Here is a 20,368-nt window from a genome sequence, read left to right as displayed (position 1 = left end):
CCTGGGGAGGTCGATGCAGTCCTGTTACAAGACGATGAATCGGGCATAGAAAGGCCAGTGGGGTACTTTTCCAAAAGCTAAATCGACATCAAAAGAGGTACTCAACAGTAGAAAAGGACACCCTGGGCTTAATACCAGCTCTTAAACATTTTGAAGTCTATGTCTGCCCCGACTACAGAGAGACACTGGTGTATACTGATCATAAAATTCAGAAACCAGAATGCCAGACTATTTCGATGGAGTTTACTATTGCAGTCCTATCACTTAAAGATTATCCACTTTACAGAAAAAAATAATATAATTGCTGATGTGTTGTCTAGAATTTAACTTTGCTTTGAGTTATCTGAGTACCAAGATGGTACAGGGCATAACTATATTAGTCTCAGGTAAAGAGTGAATGAAAATGAGTGTGTAAATGTTTCTTAATATTTATTTCCCATATTCTGTTCTTTTTTGTCCACACTTTGTAATGAAATGCATTTAAAAATGATGTTTCATTCCTCCAAAGATGAGGTTTTACAAAGGGGTTTCCATGTTTTAATATTTTCTGAGAACTTGGTTGTAAAAGTCTGTGGAAATCTGAAGAGCTGCTGGGCTTTGGATTTTTTTTTTAGAAGATTATTGGAAGGTCTTTAGGACTTGGTTTAAAGACACATTTACTGGAAGTCACATGTCTTCAGCTAAGCAAACAACAAGAGCCTCGTTGAATGGGGGAGTTGTTTACAGAGAAGTGCCATGTCAAGATTGATGGTGGTCAAGCGTTTGTTTCATTTTGGATTGTTTTGAGTCAGTTGGGGGTAGGCCTGCCAAGAGAGAAGCAACCAGCTTATCCTTTCTCTACCTCTCTCCACCTCTCTGAGAAACCCTGAGAATCCAGTGTGTGATAGCTGAAACCCCTGAGGCCGCATTTCTCCTGGAAAGCCTGCCAGACTAATCCTCAACATCACCTGAAGAGAACTGCTTCAAAAAGATCCCAGTGACAGCTGTTTACGCTCATTTAGGATGCCAGAAAAGGGACAACTGATCATTCCATATCCTATCCCTTTCCTTCAAGAATTAACCAGTATTTGGCCAAAGTATTTTGTTTGTGTGTGTGTGTATGTCTGTTGGGCTAATTCAGAAGGGAACTTTCATATTTCGGTGTGTGTGTTAATGCTTTGCACCTTTACTGAATACGTCTTGTTTTATAATAAATTGATAGTTTTGTTGTTTAATAAAGAAACCTGGTTAGTGGAGTTTATTCTGAAATACAGAGTATGTAATTGGATGTATCGGTAATCGGTTAAATATTTAAATATATGTTGTGACCCATTGAGAAATGGAACTAGAGAAGGACAGTACATTCCTCCTGCCTCGGTCGTAACACATCTTTGCTGTCTGCGGCGCATTATGTATATAACCTGGCAGGATAAAATCATGAATGTGGCAGTGCTCATAAAGGCAGAACACCCAATACTGATCAAACAGAGGTGGCTTCGGTGGATTGGGCACGTCCACAGGATGGAAGATGCTTGTATACCCAAGGACCTTCTGTATGGCGAGATAGCCGAAGCCAGATGATCAGTGGAGCACCCAAAGCTCCGCTTCAAGGATGCCTGCAAGCATGACATGAAGGCCCTAAATGTCAACTGATGAAAGAGGGAAATGGTGACACTTCCTGTGAGCTGGGGTGCACCACCACAATGACCAGTGGCTACAGCAGCTTGGCAACAGGCACCGGCGCCAAAAGCAACAACCCAAAACGTCACTTGGCAGCTTCATGTGCGGCATTTGTGGCAGAACCTGCCTTTCAATGTCCACGGCCATCAGCAAACGGGCACCATATGAAGACGCCCCATCTAAATATATTCTTTGCTTGCTGTCCATCATCTCTGGTAGATGGAAGGATGCCAACCAACCCACCCACCTGTTACTCTGTGTCACCACTTCTAGTGTTTTGTACACCTGTAGCTCCAGATCCTTCTGCTCCTCTACCTCATTTAGACTGTTATTATCCAAGCAGTATGTGTCTTCTTTATTCTTCCAGCAAAATCTCATAATATCTGTAATGGAATTCATTTACCAATTACAAGTCCATTCTTGTAAGTTTATTAACGTCATCTTGTATTTCGTCACATATTCATCCTCCATATTAAATATACTTCCCAATTTGGTGTCATCTGTAAATTTTGAGCTGTACTTACAATTCATGCGACCAAGTCATTTATGTAAATTGTGAACAATGATGGTTCTACTACCGATCCCTGTGGAACACCACTTCCCACATTTTGCCAGTCTGGGTAGCTACACTTAACCCATACTCTCTTTTCTGTTCTGCTGCTAGCTTGCAATTCATTCTGCTGCTTGTTTCCTGACTGCACATACTGTGACCTTAAGCATGAGTCTACAATGCATTCTTTTGGGCCTCCTTATCTCGAGAGACAATGGATACGCGCCTGGAGGTGGTCAGTGGTTTGTGAAGCAGCGCCTGGAGTGGCTATAAAGGCCAATTCTGGAGTGACAGGCTCTTCCACAGGTGCTGCAGAGAAATTTGTTTGTTGGGGCTGTTGCACAGTTGGCTCTCCCCTTGCGCCTCTGTCTTTTTTCCTGCCAACTACTAAGTCTCTTCGACTCGCCACAATTTAGCCCTGTCTTTATGGCTGCCCGCCAGCTCTGGCGAATGCTGGCAACTGACTCCCACGACTTGTGATCAATGTCACACGATTTCATGTCGCGTTTGCAGACGTCTTTATAACGGAGACATGGACGGCCAGTGGGTCTGATACCTTGGGTTAAGCACTATGGCAATTCTAGGCACATGGCGAGCTCCTTCAGGATTTTCTATTTGATCTTGAGGGTACAAAAGTGAGGTCTGATTGCCTGATTTTCATTGTCATGTGCTGGCACTGTTAGATGAAATAAGGGTGGCTTAATTTGATTTTAGCCAAAATTATATATTCCCGATCAAGTGAACAGCTACATTCCTAACTTGAAGGCTAATTTTAGTGATTACATCTGACAGACAAGTGAACTTTAAGCTTTTTTAATCAATTCATTTTTGAGCAGAATTCCTATGCCATTTTGTCTTAAAGCTGTTTTTTTCCATAGTGTTAAACTGAATCAGTACTTGAACTTAAATGTTTGTTTTCATCCATCTGATTAGTTTGGAGGGGAAACTCCATTGTATGGAGATAAAACTAAAGTACACTGCTGTAAAGACCTCTTACATAAAAGCAGGTATCATGGTTCAAATGGATGCTCCAAATGAAATGCACATTGTTGTCCTTTATCCACTTCAGATAAAGATTCATTTGACTGGATGTGGTGGGCTGAATTTAACGCCTCCCCAACGGGTGGGATGGTGCAGTTGGGAAAGGATCGGGATGGAGTAAAATTGAGCCACTTAAGGGCCCTCACCCGCCTCCACAGGTATTTTACCCGTGGCAAGTGGGCGTGCTGGAGACGTTAAAGTCCACCCAGCGATAGCTACAGGTCTTACCACATGCCGGGGTGGGGGGGCCATGGCAGTCAGGCACAGGGTGCCCAATTGAGGGCCGCCCCCGCCTCCCAACCCACCCCCGGGACCCCCCCCCACCCAAAGGACCACTCTAGCTGTACCAGGGCACGACTGATCTCACTGGTGAGGCATGCCCAACTTACCTTCCCTCCTGGCTCCATAGCATTGACTGGGCTGCAGTTGCAGCAGTGGCCACCGCTCGCGGTGGCGCAGCTGGGACTGCCAGCCCACTGATTGGCTGATAGCTCACTGAGGCAGGACCTCCTCCCTCAAGTAGGTGAAAGTCCCACCTTGGGACAATTAAAGCCGGGGACCCGTCCGCCTAAGGTAAAATCCAGCCCGGTGTGTTTCCCATTTTTTCAGATGAGATCTGCAGGGCACCTGGATGACCATTACTTACAACTATTTGCAGTCTACCCTGTTTACTGTTGTGTGTTCCATGTACTTATTCCAAACTAGGACCTGCAGTATAAGGGTCTGTCAAATAACAACTTGTGTTTATTTAGTGCCTTTTCAATATTCCAACGCATTTTGCAAAGGTGTGAGGAAAATTGATGCCGAGCCAAAGAGGATTAGGAGAAGTGATCAAAAATATGGTTAGAGTTAAGTTTCTGGAAAGATCTTAAATGAGAGAAAAAGAGATGGAGCTGTTTGCAGAGGGAATCCCAGAGAGTGTAACTGGAGGAGGACCAGTGAGTATGGGTGACGTGGAGGGAAGTGGAGAGGGACATTGGGTGTAGGGCAGGAGGAGGTTGCAGAGATTGGGTTGAGTGAAGTCATGTTGGGAGAATAAAAGAATGAGAATTTGAGATGTTGGTGTACTGGAAGCCATGTAGGTCAGTGAGGATGGGTGGACACTTGGTGTGGTATTGATATGGACATCAGAGTTTGACTGAAGATTACGAAGGTTGGAGGGTGGAAAGTCAGCCAGGAACACATTTAATTAATCAGGTTTGTTGGGGTTGCCAAAGGCATGAATAAGGTTTCCAGCAGTGGTTGTTAGAGGTTGAAAGAAGGTAGTCTTTGGGATGGAGAGGATATGAGGTCAGAAGCTCAGCTCAGGTTTGAACAAGACAATAACAATGGCTTCAGTTTTCCCAATATTTAACCTGGAGGAAGTTTATGATGTATCTTTTAAAATGAAAATTGCTAAATATTTTATGAATCAATGGCGAACATTGTTATTAGATCTTTATAATTCCGAGCAATTTCTGGTCCCGTTTGTTTAACTGCCATCAGCAATGCCATTTGTTGTTTGTGAATTAAATGTTTTGAGCAAAATTTCTTGTTTACAAGCAATCCTCTACTGTTCAGAAGTCAGAATACAGAATCCAGAAAAATATAAATATTCAGGAAAGTTGCATTGTAAAACTAAGCTAAATGAACTGTTAGAATGAATAACAGAATATGAAAGCATGTAACGAAAAAGTTATGATATGTTTCCCATTGGATCCCAGTTGATTCTTGAAGTATGACTCTCAATTTTACCCCATAAAAACTAAAAGAATGTCGTATGAAGCCTAGTTTTGCATTTTGTGTTCTATTCAGATTGTGTGTATTTCCCATTCATTTATTATTTCTTGTTTGTTTGACAGACAATAGAAACACCGTCACTGCAAAATATTAGTTTCTCTCTCAAACCAGGGGAACTTATGGCTGTGATTGGACCTGTGGGTGCTGGTAAAGTGAGTTTTAGTTTTGGATTTGTTAGACATTAACTCAGTTCTTTAAATTATAAATGTATTGTCTGTGGAGCCAGAAATTGTAACACTCACCTTGAAAGGTAACTTGACGCTGGATAGATTTTTGTGTTTTTTTTCTGGAATTTTGTTCTGTCTTTATTTCAGTTTACTATTTTTATTTTTAAATTATTGTATGTTTTCTGAGACCCTTTTCCTGCAAGGCTGTCTTCAAGATGGATTTTATTTTTAACCTTACTTTCGTTTGCTTCCCTTATTTTGGAAAACTGATTTTCTGCCTGAATTCAAATTGAGCCGTGGTAAAATTTTACTTTTCAGGCACCATGAGAAGGCAATCTTATGATTGTTCTGTCAAGTTGAGTTACTGATCAACTATTGTAAATTGAATAGTTTATTGAAATAGCTAAACCTTGAATCTTGGAGAGCAACAATTATTTATGAGTTATATTATCAAACTCTTGTTCGCAGTCTTCCATTCTCGCTGCAATACTTGGAGAACTTGCAAAACAAAACGGTATCCTGGACATCAAAGGCAAAATAGCTTATTGTGCTCAACTGCCATGGATATTTCCTGGTACAGTTCGGAGCAACATCCTATTTGGTAAAGAATACCAAAGAGAAAAATATGAAAAAGTCATCACAGCGTGTGCTCTGAAGGAAGTGAGTATCGAAAGCCTACCTACACAGGCTCTAATGCTGACACAGTATATTATTTGCTTATCAATTAAATGGCTTAAAGGCAAATTGTCGTCATAAATGAGTGTTTTTATTTAGTGAGGGAGAAGATCCAGAATGTGCTTTCATTTGTTTGTGCCATAATGATGTAATGCCTGAGGGGAGTTGAGGAGAAATTGTTTCACCCAGAGGGTGGTTGGAATCTGGAACGCACTGCCTGAAGGGGTGGTAGAGGCAGGAACGCTCACCACATTCAAGAAGTATTTAGATGAACACTTGAAACGCCATAACATACAAGGCTACGGGCCAAGTGTGGGGAAATGGGATTAGTTAGGACGGGTGCGTGATGGTCAGCGCAGGCGCGTTGGGCCGAAGGGCCTGTTTCTGTGCTGTAAAACTCTGACTGTATGACCCGAGCCTGACCCGGCCCGAGTCCTTTGATTTTTTCCCGCACCCGACCCAACCCTTCCGTTTTTCACTTTTTAAGCTTGTGCAGATAAGCAACAAAAACTGTAACTGGACTTGAAAGGATGTTTAAAAAGTACATTTAAGATTGGAGACATGTACCAGAGGTGGTGCTAGAGTGTGTCCGGCCTGACCTAAGCCCGGAAGAGCAGTCCAACCCGAACCCGACATGTCGTTGGGAGTACTGTACTCTGGAGTTTAGAAGAATGAAAGGCTATCTCATAAAAACTTATAAAATTCTTAAAGGGGTAGACAGGGTAGATGCCGAAAGGATGAATCCCCTGGCTGTGGGGTCCAGAACTAGGGGACACAATCCCAGAATAGGGTGGTGAATCTTTGGCATTCTCTGCCCCAGAGGGTGGTGGAAGCTCAGTCACCAAGTTCAAGACAAAGATCAATAGACTTCTAGTTGCTAATGACATCAAGGAATATGGGGATAGTGCAGGAATATGGTGTTGAGGTAGATCATCAGCCATGATCTAGAATGGTGGCGTAGGCTCGAAGGGCTGAATGGCCTACTCCTGCTCCTATATTCCTATGTTCCGAACAGTTTGTTGTTCCTTTCAACTCCAGTCCATTGGTTCCTTCTCTTCAAAGCACTCTGACAGTGAATTTTCTTTCTGCCAAAATTCTATTGTACACCTTAAATTACATTTTGTCAAATCTGTTTCTGCTCTCCCCAATATTTGTTTGCAGTCCATCACCTCTGCATACATTCGTTATTGTATAAAAAACATACAAGAGCTGACCAAACACCAATATATGGAAAGCCTCTTGCTTAAAATGAAATCCGCTTGCCTTCTTTCCACAAAGAGGATTTTCAAGATGGTAGCTACTGGGGAAAAGTGACTGCAGTATTAATCTCCATTAGATTAACATTTGATTCATTTTTAAAGCTGCTTTGTCACTTTTTTGAATAAATATAATTTGCTCAGTATATATTCCCAATATAAAGTGATAGATAAATTGTAATCTCACGGAATACGTGAACAGTTTATTCTATGCACATGAGATAACAACCTGACTGGAACTACCTTCCTGTAGGTTTTTTAAAAATCAAATAGCTCTGTGTTGGCACAAGTAAGCAGGGAGTGCCAGCTGCGACTAGTTCCTGCTTCATACTGCTACAAAACGTCCTGTAGTATCAGCCCCACAAATAAAGCATTCCATGCTACAAAACTAACACAACTGAGTTTGCTCACTCTGGCTGTCAGTGATTATCCTATCACTGTGTGGTACTATTTCATAGTACCTCCTCCTGACATATTAAATTGATTTTTTAACATACATTCTACAAATAGAACGTTGCATAAGAAGTTACTACAATTGTTAAATTGTAAAGCATGATCTTTCATATTTTGTCACTTGTATAACTCAAACTTTTTATTTAATTGTCAGAATTAGCCATTCCATTTTCTCTGCATTATTCTATGTTGCTGTCAGGCCGCCTCAGTTGATAGCACTCTCTCCTCTCATTCAGAAAATTATGGGTTCAAGCCTCTCTATGGACATAATGTAAATAGACACATCATTGTAGTACTGAGGGGTTGTATCTTTTTAATGTGAGATTAAATCAGAGCTCCATTTGTCTGCACAAATAAGTGTAAAGGATTCCATTGCACTGTTCATAGAAGAGTAGGTTCCCCTAGTGTCTTGCCCACACTTCTTCCTTAAGCATATTCTTTTCACTGATGTTATTGGACATTCCTGTGTGTAAATCGAATACTCCATTACCCTACATAACAATGGCTGCTCTTCAAAAAATAATTAATTGATTGGGAAGTGGTTTGATTAAATATGTAATCAAGTGCTATGGAAATTGTTTCTTCATATTGTGACAAAAACCACACCTGCCAAAATGAGACATATTAATTTTGTAAATGGAATATTATTTTTGAACTATTACTGGACTGGAAATAACTTGTTTAAAAAGACTATAGCTGAAAACATGGCTTCATATTTGCGTTCTAAAGGACAGTGGCTGAAAACATAGCTGCACATTTGCATTCTAAAAGACAGTTGCATAAAGAAGACAATGGGAGTGTCTCCCTGATTCACTTAGCCAGATGGATTTTGTCAATAGTGGTTATCAAGAGACATTGAATGTGTGAGGGTCAGCATTCCACACACCCCACTGAGAATGTCTGGTAAGCTTGAAGGAATCCATAAAGCTCGCAGGGGAGGTTGTTTCGCACAGGGAACTAGTCACATAATTAACCTGCGGCCAACCTGTTTTTTTTTTTATTTGTGCCCAACTCAGAACGGTTTGGGAGGAGACTGTAACTGAACTTAAAGAGATCATCTCTCTCTCTCTCTTTTACACACACACACACACACACACACACACACACACACACACACACACACACACAGTTCCAGGGATCCACAGAGGTAACTAAGCCTCCAGGCTGAAGACCAGTGAAACAAGTTTGAAAGTGTGCACGGGGCCCCAACAAGAACTACAAGACTTAACTTCAATCAAAGACTTTACATCAAACCCAAAACCAGTAACTGAACTCCAGCTATTGCTTCAAACCTTGCCCCTTTGATGCTCTCTGCTTTTCGGTCTCTATTTGTGTGTATGTTTATCGCATATGCATGTTAGCGTGGTCAAGTCGCGTATTTTTAGTAGTTTTAACTGAATTAGAGTTTTACGGTTAATAAACTTACACATTTCTTGTATAAATCTGAGAAAACCTGTCTGGTTGATTTATTTGCTATTACAATTAGAGAGCAGTGAGCAAGGATTCACTGAGGGTAAGCTAAAAACACGGTGTTCTTAAAAATTAAACCCTGTTACGGCCAAACCCAGGAAAAGGTTGAGAGGGGAGCCCGAGACCCCATCCTCATCTGGTTGTAACAAAATCTAATCATAGCCTTTACAGTGTTTCAGCTCTCTGTGCGGTACAGACAGAGGCACTTTCTATTTATTATTGCTGGATTAATAGTATCTTTTATACCAATACATTACCTTTGAATTGCTTCATGGGAAAATGTGATAGCCAAGCAATCAAAGAAGATTCCACAAACTGATAAATGAGCAATTAATTTGCTTTGGTGGCGTTTAAGGGATGAAGGTTGACCAAGACAACTGAACGTTTCTGCTTTTCTTCCAAAAAGTGCTATGAAATATTTTACATCCACCGATACAGGTAGCCATAGCCTTGATTTTATTTCTCATCTAAAAGATAGCATCTATGATAGTGCAGCATTCCTTGGAACTGCACTGAAGTGCCATCCTAGATTATGTGCTCAAGTCCTGGTGTGGGTCCTGGTATAATAAAGATTTGTTGGGAAACCAATGCCGTATCCGTGCTGACTCTTCTGATCAATTGATACTTCTCCAGTTGCTCAGTCACTTTCTCTCTGATAGATTGCCGTAACTTCCTCTCAGTTTATGTTAAACATGATAGGTCTGTAGTTACCCAGTTTCTTTCTTTCTGTGTGTCCTTTATCAATTTAAACCAGTACATTTTGTCAACATATAAATCCAGTATTTGCAACAAACGAGTGGATAATTTTTCTTTTTGAAATTCAGCATCCATCGTCACTTTTTGTACAGCTGTCAGTGAATTGACAATACAGGTCATTTTGAAGTTTATGCTTAGCTCCACCAATAAAATTTTGAAAACTTGAGGGACATAATTTCCCTGTAGCTTGTTACAAGACAATGGCATTTGAGTTTGCAGTTCTCTCTTTGTCTATGGTAGAATGCAGAATAATCATCCTGTGATTTACAAATTATCTAGAATAGCAGATTTGGTAAAATAAAAGCAAAATACTGTGAATGCTGGAAATCTGGAATAAGAACAGAAAGTGCTGGAAATACTCAGCAGTCTGGCAGCATCTGTGGAGAAGGAAGCAGAGTTAACGTTTCGGGTCTGTGACCTTTCATCAGAACTGGCAAAGGTTCAAAATGGAATAGGTTTTAAGCAAGTAAAGCGGGGATGTGTGGGAAAGAGAACAAAAGGAAAGGTGTGTGATAGGACAGAGGGCTGGAGAGATTAACTGACAAGGAGGTCATGGGGCAAAAGCAAAGAGAATGTGCTAAAGACAAAGCATTAGTGCAGCGCATGTGTTAATGACAGAATAATGAACAGCCCTAGCCAAAAGCACAAACATGAAAACTCAGTTTAAGGCAGGTACGTGGTAAAAAAAATTATAAAACAAAATAAAATAAAACAATAACAAGGGGCCAGTCATGCTCTAAAATTATTGAAATAAATGTTCAGTCCAGAAGGCTGTGGAGTGCCTAATAGGAAAATGAGGTGTTGTTCCTCATGTGTGGTTGAATTAATTGCACAAATAGATGTAAATGGGTATGATACAGTTGGGATTGCGCAGACATGGCTGCAAGGTGACCAGGGATGGGAAATGAACATTCGGGGGTATTCAGTATTTAGGAAGGACAGGCAAAAGGCGGCGGAGTTGCATTGCTGGTTAAAGAGGAAATTAATGCAATAGTGAGGAAAGATATTAGCTCTGATGATGTGGAATCTGTATGGGTAGAGCTGAGAAACACTAAGAGGCAAAAAAGGTTAGTGGGGGTTGTATATAGACCCCCAAACTGTAGTGGTGATGTTGGCAATGGCACTAAACAGGAAATTAGAGACGCATGCGATAAAGGAACATCTGTAATTATGGGTGACTTTCATCTGCATACAGATTTGGCAAATCAAATTAGTCACAATACTGCAGAGGAGGAATTCTTGGAGTGTATATGGGATGGTTTTCTGGACCAATACATTGAGAAACCAACTAGAGAACAGGCCATCCTAGACTGGGAATTTGTGTAATGCGAGAGGAATAATTGACAATCTAGTGGTGCGAGACCCCTTGGGGGTGAGTGACCATAATATGATAAAATTCTTCTTCAAAATGGAGAGTGATGCAGTTAATTCTGAGACTAGGGTCCTGAATCTTAGTAAAGGAAACTACGAAGGTATGAGGCGCGAGTTAGCTATGACGGATTGGGAAACATTACTTAAAGGGATGACGGTGGATAGGCAATGGCAAACATTTAAAGAGTGCATGGATGAACAGCAACAATTGTTTATCCCTGTCTGGCGCAAAAGTAAAACGGGAAAGGTAGCCAAACCATGGCTTACAAGGGAAATTAGAGATAGCATTAGATCCAAGGAAGAACCATATAAATTTGCCAGAAAAAACAACAGACCTGAGGAATCTGAGCAGTTTAGAATTCAGCAAAGGAGGACCAAGGGATTGATAAAGAAGGGGAAAGTAGAGTACAAGAGCAAGCTTGTGGGGAACATGAAAACTGACTGTAAAAGTTTCTATAGGTATGTGAAGAGAAAAAGATTGGTGAAGACCAGTATAGGTCCCTTACAGTCAGAAACAGGGGAATTTATTATGGGGAACAAAGAAATGGCTGACCAACTAAATACATACTTTGGTTCTGTCTTCACAAAGGAGGACACAAATATCATACCAGAAATGTTGGGAAACACAGGGCTTAGTGAGAGAGAGGAACTGAAGGAAATCAGTAGGAGTAGAGAAATGGTGTTGGGGAAATTGATGGAATTGAAGGCCGATAAATCCCCAGGGTCTGATGGTATGCATCCCAGAGTACTTAAGGAGTGGCCCTAGAAACAGTGGATGCATTGGTGCTCATCTTTCAAGATTCTATAGAGTCTGGAACAGTTCCTACAGATTGGGGGTAGCTAATGTAACCCCACTATTTAAAAAGGAAGGTAGAGAGAAAGCAGGGAATTATAGACCAGTCAGCCTGACATTAGTAGTGGGGAAAATTCTAGAGTCCATTATCAAAGATTTTATAGCAGAACACTTGGAGAACAGTGGTAGAATCGGACAGAGTCAGCAAGGATTTATGAAAGGAAATCATGCTTGACAAATCTACTAGAATTCTTCGAGGATGTAACTAGTAGAGTTGATGAGGGGGAGCCAGTGGATGTGGTTTATTTGGACTTTCAGAAGGTTTTCGACAAAGTCGCACATAAGAAATCAGCGCGTAAAATTAAAGCACATGGGATTGGGAGTAGTGTATTGCGATGGATAGAAAATTGGTTGGCGGACAGGAAACAAAGAGTAGGGATAAATGGGTCTTTTTCCGAATGGCAGGCAGTGACTAGTGGGGTACAGCAGGGATCAGTGCTAGGACCCCAGCTATTCACAATATATATAAATGATTTAAATGAGGGAACTAAATGTAATATCTCCAAATTTGCAGATGACACAAAACTAGGTGGGAGGGTGAGTTGTAAGGAGGGTGCAGAGAGGCTTCAGGGTGATTTGGACAAGTTGAGTGAGTGGAAAAATGCTTGGCAGATGCAGTGTGATGTGGATAAATGTGAGGTTATCCACTTTGATAGCAAAAACAGGAAGGCAAATTATTATCTGAATGGCTATAAACTGAGAGAGGGGAATATGCAACGAGACCTGGGTGTTCTTGTGCACCAGTCGCTGAAGGTAAGAATGCAGGTCCAACAGGCGGTAAAAAAGACAAATGGTGTGTTGGCCTTCATAGAGGATTCGAGTACAGGAGCTGCAATTATACAGGGCCTTGGTGAGGCCACACCTGGAATATTGTGTGCAGTTTTGGTCTCCTTATGTGAGGAAGGATGTTCTTGGTATGGAGGGAGTGCAGCGAAGGTTTACCAGACTGATTCCTGGGATGGCGGGACTGACATATGAGGAGAGATTGAGTCGGTTAGGATTATATTCACTGGAGTTCAGAAGAGTGAGGGGGGATCTCATAGAAACCTATAAAATTCTAACAGGACTTGACAGGGTAGATGCAGTAAAGATGTTCCCGATGGTGGGTGAGTCCAGAACCAGGGGTCATAGTCTAAGGATACAGGGTAAACCTTTCAGGACTGAGATGAGGAGAAATTTCTTCACCCAGAGAGTGGTGAGCCTGTGGAATTCTCTACCACAGAAAGCAGTTGAGGCCAAAACATTGTATGTGTTCAAGAAGAAGTTAGATATAGCTTTGGGTCTAAAGGGATCAAAGGGTATGGGGTGAAAGCGGGAACAGGTTACTGAGTTGGATGATCAGCCATGATCATAATGAATGGCGGAGCAGGCTCGAAGGGCCGAATGGCCTACTCCTTTTTTCTATGTTTCTATGTTTCCTTGAGCTTGCGTTGTTGACATTCACTGGAACACTGCAGCAGGCAAGGACAGTGGATGCGAGAGTAGGGGGGTGTGTTGAAATGGCAAGCAACCGGAAGCTCAGGGTCAGGTTTGCAGACTGAGTGGAGGTGTTCAGCAAAGCGGTCACCCAATCTGCATTTAGTCTCCCCAATGTAGAGGAGACCGCATTGTGAGCAGCAAATACAGTATACTAAATTGGAAGAAATACAAGTAAATCACTGCTTCACCTGACAGGAGTGTTTGGGGCCTTGGATGGTGAGGCCCACCCATTCCCCATCCACCACCACCCTTCTCAGAATGAACAACATCTCCTTCAACTCCACACACTTACTTCAAATAAAAGGTGTTGCTGTGGGTACCCACATGGGTCCTCATTGTGCCTGTCTTTCTGTGGGGTATGTTGAACATTCCTTGTTCTAGCCCTACTCAGACCCCCTCCCTCAGCTCTTCTTCTGGTACATTTATGACTGTATGTATGCCCTTTCCGGCTTTCGCCCCGAACTGGAAATCCTCATCAACTTTGCTTCCAATTTCCACCCTTCTCTCACCTTTACATGGTCCATCTCTGACACTTCCCTTCCAAAACTTCTCTGTCTCCATCTCTGGGAGTAGACTGTCCACTAATATTCATTATAAGCCTACTCCCACCGCAACCTCAAATACACTTCCTCATACCCTGCTTCCTGTAAGAACTCCATTCCTTTCTCCCAATTTCTCTGTCTCCGACGCATCTGTTCTGATGATGCAACCTTCCACAACACCGCTTCTGATATGTCTTCCTTTTTCCTCAACTGAGGAATCCCCTCCCCCTCCACTGTGGTTGACAGGGCCCTCAACCGTGTCCGACCCATTTCCCGCACCTCTACCCTCACCCCTTCCTCTCCCTCCCAGAACCGCGACAGGGTTCCCCTTGTCCTCACTTTCCACCCCACCAGCTTCCATATCCAAAGGATCATCCTCTGCCATTTCTGCCACCTCCAGTGTGATGCCACCACCAAATGCATCTTTCCCCTCCCCTCCCCTGTCAGCATTCTGAAGGGATCTTTCCCTCTGTGACACCCTGGTCCACTGCTCTTTTACCTCCTCTCTCCTCACTATCCAGGGCCCCAAACACTCCTTTCAGGTGAAGCAGCAATTTACTTATTCTTCTATCAATGTAGTATGCTGTAGTCGCTGCTCACAATGCGGTCTCTTCTACATTGGGGAGACCGAACACAGATTGGGTGACCCCTTTGCGGAACACCTCCGTTCAGTCCGCAAGCATGACCCCAGCATCCGGTTGCTTGTCATTTCAACACAAGCTTCTGCTGTCATGCCCACATGTCTGTCATTGGCCTGCTGCAATATTTCTGGCCCTCTGTCCTATCACACGCCTTTCCTTTTATTCTCTCTCCCCCCACCCCCGCTTTACTTGCTTAAAACCTATTCCATTTCTAACATTTGTCAGTTGTGATGAAAGGGCACAGACCTGAAACGTTGGCCGGAATTTTACGCTGGGCGGACGGGAGCCGGACTCCGACGTAAATGTCGGTGCCGATCCCGCTCCCGCCCAGCCTGGGGATCCGTCCTGTATTTTACGGATCCCCGGGCTTCATTTGGCCCGAGGCGGGACTTCCACCCGCTTGAGGGAGGAGGTCCTACCTCAGTGAGCTGCCGGCCAATCAGCGGGCCGGCAGCTCTTAGTCTCAGTAGTGCCACCGGGAGCGGTGGCCACTGCTGGGACTGCAGCCCAGCCGACTGAGGAGGACGCAATGGAACAGGGACAGAAGGTAAGCTCAGGCAGCCTCACCAGGGGAATCGGCCCTGCCCTGGTGAGGCTAGGGTGGTCATCTGGGGGGAAGGGGGCGTCTTGGATCCCGGGGTTGGGTTGGGAGGTGGGGGCAGCCCTCAATCGGGCACCCTGTGCCTGATTGCCAGGCCCCCTCCCCGGGGTGCGGAAAGGCCGACAGCTATCGCTGGGTGGCCTTTCACGACCCGGCACACCCACTTGCCATGGGTAAAATACCTTTGTTTTTATAACAGACTTGGTAACATTACCTTCTGTGATTTGTCTCGTATCCTGAATAACATCTAGTAATATGGCTCAAAGTCAGATTATAAGGTTGATGTTGGCTGCATCTTTGAATGTTAGAAATCTAAGGCCATTAAATCTTTCTGCTTTATTTGAATATTGCGTCTCTCACAAATTGCCTTTTTCACTGTGCTTTCAGTCAGTTCTGAAAAGGTTGTGAATCCTTAAAAATTCTGTGCTGAATGCTAGGATTTAGGTTGTTCTTCAATAATGCAGACTTTATGGTGAATCCCTGTTCTTAGTCTCAACGTGGAAGAGAAATACTTTCCACAAGAAATAAATTGAAATTAGCAGCTAAATCATCCCAGCATTTGTGGCAGTGGGCTAGGAACAATTGACCACTGCCACAGCTGTTGAGACTGGCCTCGGGTAGAACAGTTGCCTCCATTTCTCCAGCCTTTTGATTTGGAAGTACGCATGGGCACAGAAACAGAAAGGAGCGCAGCTAAAATAATTTAAAATAAAAACAAGAAATGCTGGAACCACTCAGCAGGTCTGGCAGCATCTGTGGAAAGAGAAGCAGAGTTAAAGTTTCGGGTCAGTGACCCTTCATCGGTTCATCGGGACCCGATGAAGGGTCACTGACCCGAAACGTTGACTCTGCTTCTCTTTCCACAGATGCTGCCAGACCTGCTGAGTGGTTCCAGCATTTCTTGTTTTTATTTCAGATTTCCAGCATCCGCAGTATTTTGCTTTTAAAATAATTTAAAACTGCAATACTGATCTTTTAACATGTACTGTGCCAGAGCTAGGAATTTACCTTGTAAAATTACTTGTCATCAAGACATCTCCTAAAAGCGCTAGGCAAATTAAGTTTGATGCCTTGCTTTGAAGACAAGTATGAAGAACATGGATTTTAGGACATTCAGCAATGGAGTTGATTTTAAGTTTGAGTAGTCTTCAGATTGGCAGCTGCTGGAGCGATTGTGCAGCCCGCCTGAAATCCTTGACGGGCAAACTGATCCATTTTGAGAGCCAGGCCTCATGTACAGTAACTATGAGCCAATCGTGGATGGGTGGAAAAAATTCCGACAGCTCTAACATAGAGTCAAGCTGGACATTTTATCCTAGGGGGCAGTTGGAGGTGGGGGCAGACATGGGTAGATGATTTTTGCCTTCATTTTGCTTCTGCCCCACAAAAATCGAAAGAGGTGTTAAAAAACACCTTTTTATGAGTGACCTTTATAATCCAAAATGTCTCAGTTCTTTCACTAACTCAGATAAGTGTTGGAACTGCTTGTTTTGATTTATAAACAATATTAATGCATCAAACTCTGATGGCCTTGGATGTATGGCCTGCCCTCAAAATAATTCATTGCTAGCTGTTATAATCTACAAGTGCTGAATATGGGATGATTTATTTTCTTGGAGTTATTCAGTGGAGTATATCCCTTGATCACTGTATGAATGAGTGATTTGATTTGTAGTTTTAATTGCCATTGTCAGAAGGTGCACATTTTGTTTCTAGTTTGTACGTCGAGATTTTGCCATAAAAGCTGCCAATTGAGAAACCTGTGCTCTTATGTACCCATCCTACTGCACTTGAAGAATGGTGCAGCAACTACATTATGCTACAGAGGAAAGCACTAGAATTTTAAAGAGAGGTCATATGATTCAAATGTGCAGCCTTGTCCAGTTGTTGTTCATTGTACTATCAATTTGCCCAAACAACTTTTGTAACTGAAGCAGTGCCTGATACAAAAGACTAACAATCTCTGTTTTAGTCAACTTATAGAAACCAATTTGGGACTCTAGCTGTTATAAATATTTGCAGTTATAATTTGAGTACGTTTCCCATGGCATTGCTCGCAAACTGAGGAGCAGATGCCCAGGAATGAGGAAGAGGTCTGAAGTTCGCAGGGGAGCATTTGGGAAGATGGGGGTTGCCAGTTGTGACCCTGGGAAGTGCACAGTGGGCAGTGTTGGCCACAGGGTTGGAAGATATTTCTGAAGTGAACGATGACTTGCTTCTTTGTTTTTTTTATGTGGTGGGTTACTATGCAGAATGATTTAAAAGCTGGATAAAGGGAGCTCAGCTTTTAAAGAAAGCTGGAACTTTTATCCCTAATACATGCATTTGTTTATTTTTATGCAATAAAAACACTGAACCAGTTCAATTTTAGAAAAAAAATCCAGCTTCCCTTTGATTTGTCTAAGATATGAGCATACACTGAAACAGTTGGAAAGCTTGTGCATGAGGCTTCAGGTGTAAAAACATATAATATTATAAGGTCAGATTTATAAACTATGCTGTTACCTAGCAAGGTACCACAGTGGAAGCAAAGCCTCTAAAAATTATCCATCTTGTATGCATGTAACCCAGGGAGTTTTAAATCTATGAAGTAATCCTTTGGTCAAATCAAGTCTTGTTGATGAAACCAATGTAAACTGATAATTTAGAACTTTTTTCAAAAAAATAATTAAAAACTACCTTTTTTTGTGTGTGACTGATAGGATTTCGAAATGCTGCAGAATGGTGACCTGACCCAGATTGGAGACCGTGGTGTCACACTTAGTGGAGGACAAAAAGCTCGAGTGAATTTGGCTAGGTAAATCAGGTTCCTACTATGTAAGACTTTGGCAGGTGTCTATAACCCTGTACTTATTTAATGTCTTTGAAGGAAATTATGCAATTTTTTTTTTGCCAAGTGCAGGTAAATATTTTATAAGAATTGCAGCTGTTTCAAGAGCTGCTTTGATTTTTGATGAAAAATCTATTAATGACTATAAACTGTTGGCTGAGATGCACATAAATAGGGCTCATATGGAGCCACCTCTTGAGGAACCACACCAGACTGCGATTCAAAGTAGTTCACCACTGTGGTAGTCCCAAAACATCTGCCCTGATCATCTCCTGAGATGAAGAATAAACATTTGATCAGGCAGAGTGGAAATTTCGCCCCATGACACTTGACGATGGCTTTTGGCTGCATATTTAGGAACGTAGGAACAGGAGTAGGCCTTTCAGCCCATCGAGCCTGCTCCACCGTTCAATACGATCATGGCTGATCATCCCCTTCAATGCCTTTTTCTTACACTATCCCCATATCCCCTTATGTCATTGGTATTTAGAAATCTGTCAATCTGTCAATGACTGAGCTGCCACAGCCCTCTGGGGTAGAGAATTCCAAAGATTCACAACCCTCTGAGTAAGGAAATTTCTCCTCATCTCGGCCCTAAATGGCTTCCCCCTTATTTTGAAATTGGGTCCCCTGGTTCTAGACTCCCCAACCAGGGGAAACATCTTAGCTGCATCTACGCTGTCTATCCCTTTAAGTATTTTGTAGGTTTCAATGAGATCACCTTTGATTCTTCGAAACTCGAGAGAATACAGGCCCAGTTTCCCTAATCTCTCTCCATAGGACAGTCCCGCCATTCCAGGAACAAGTCTGGTGAACCTTCATTGCATTAAAATACAGTACTCACCCCACATTCACCAGTATGCACCAATGGTCTCACACTCCACTGAGGGACAAGATAGGGATGCCTCATATCACCCTTTCTCTTTGTGCTGACTGTAGAACCTTTGGCCACATGAGACAGAATGAACTCAGCCATTCAGAATACAGGCAGAAGGGATTGAACATAAAATATCCACGTTTGCTCATGACACACTATGATGAGTAACTAACCAAATCACCTTGCTGCCAACAATTTTCAAAGCATTAGGGTGGCTCTCCAGTGACAAATGCAACTATTCTGAAACAGAGACTTGTATTCAGGATGTCAAAAACGGCTGTCCTAATCTTTTAGATGGCCATGTCTGACTTTTGGTATATTACTATGCACGTTGCACTGAAATTTGCTGCTCTTTGCACAGAATCCTCCCATCCTGCCCCTCCAGTAATGTGCTGATAAATCCCCTGCGTAGAGTGGAACAAAATAAAGGTAAGTATTCTTCCTCATTTCCTATTTCAGATGCTGCCAATTAAGATATCAACCAACAATTCAATGGCCTCAACAGTAACATCTCCAAATGTTTCTGGGTAAACAAGAGGCCACAAAAATATACCAAGCACTTTCAGCTCCCAAAGCAAGATGAGGGACATGGGTTTCCAAACTTTAAACACTGCTATTGGGCAGCCTTAATCCAATGGTCTGGTCTTTAACCTTCCACTAAAATGGAGACCAGTGGCTTACTACCAACCTACTAGCAGACCTTATAATTCATATACCCGTAGAAGACGCTCATGGGAATCCAGAAATAATCCAATGTCACTGAATCCTTTCAGCTTGGAAGTAGGGCTATTTTAAAGATCTCTATGGGTCTATCGTCTCTCCAATGTCGCACACTGGGCAGTTACCAAGAGGTCTCATCTTGAGTGGATTCTGACAGCCATCACCCATTTAGGCCAGCTATGCCACAAGGGCCAGATTATGCCCTTTAATCAGTGAGCTGACAACTTCGGCATGATTAATACTGCTAATAGCAGATGAGGCACTACCTCCAGAAACCTGCAATACTTTGCAAGCTTCATCCTAAACCAACTTCTGTCCCTCGAACTGTTACTCCACTCCACATCACATGTTCACCTCCAAGACCAAAAACAGAACAGGGAATTGAAGGAAAGTCTGACAATAAGACAATGGGCTGTTAGCTAAGGGAAGAGGAATGATAAGTGGTACGGAGACAGATCCTCCAGCAGTATTGCCTGGAGCTTCACTCTACATGGATTACTCACCTCCTCCTGCCAGCACAGCAATCCACCCACTGACAGTGAAGAGCAATGTATCGAGCTGGCATAACCAGAGGTATACAGGACCTCCCTCACCACGTCCCCATGCCTAATTTATCTCCAGAAATTATGTCTAAAAAAGTTGCCTCAA

The 20,368-nt window shown here is 42.6% G+C and overlaps 1 protein-coding gene across 5 annotated transcripts in view; it reads left to right on the top strand.

Annotated features, from left to right (window-relative positions):
* abcc4 (ATP binding cassette subfamily C member 4 (PEL blood group)) overlaps positions 1 to 20,368 on the top strand; it is a 566,891-nt gene that overhangs the window by 232,352 nt on the left and 314,171 nt on the right. For all 5 annotated transcript variants that reach the window (XM_068034379.1, XM_068034378.1, XM_068034377.1 and 2 more), the window contains exons 10-12: positions 5,092 to 5,181; positions 5,665 to 5,856; positions 17,996 to 18,090. In XM_068034379.1, the coding sequence (XP_067890480.1) occupies positions 5,092 to 5,181; positions 5,665 to 5,856; positions 17,996 to 18,090 (377 nt within the window). The remainder of the gene's footprint in view (positions 1 to 5,091; positions 5,182 to 5,664; positions 5,857 to 17,995; positions 18,091 to 20,368) is intronic.

The sequence above is a fragment of the Heterodontus francisci genome, chromosome 6 (genome assembly GCF_036365525.1).
Source record: "Heterodontus francisci isolate sHetFra1 chromosome 6, sHetFra1.hap1, whole genome shotgun sequence".
In the NCBI taxonomy this organism is placed as follows: domain Eukaryota; kingdom Metazoa; phylum Chordata; class Chondrichthyes; order Heterodontiformes; family Heterodontidae; genus Heterodontus; species Heterodontus francisci.
The sequence above is the reverse complement of the archived record's forward strand: the minus strand, read 5'-3'. Positions and strand labels throughout refer to the sequence as shown.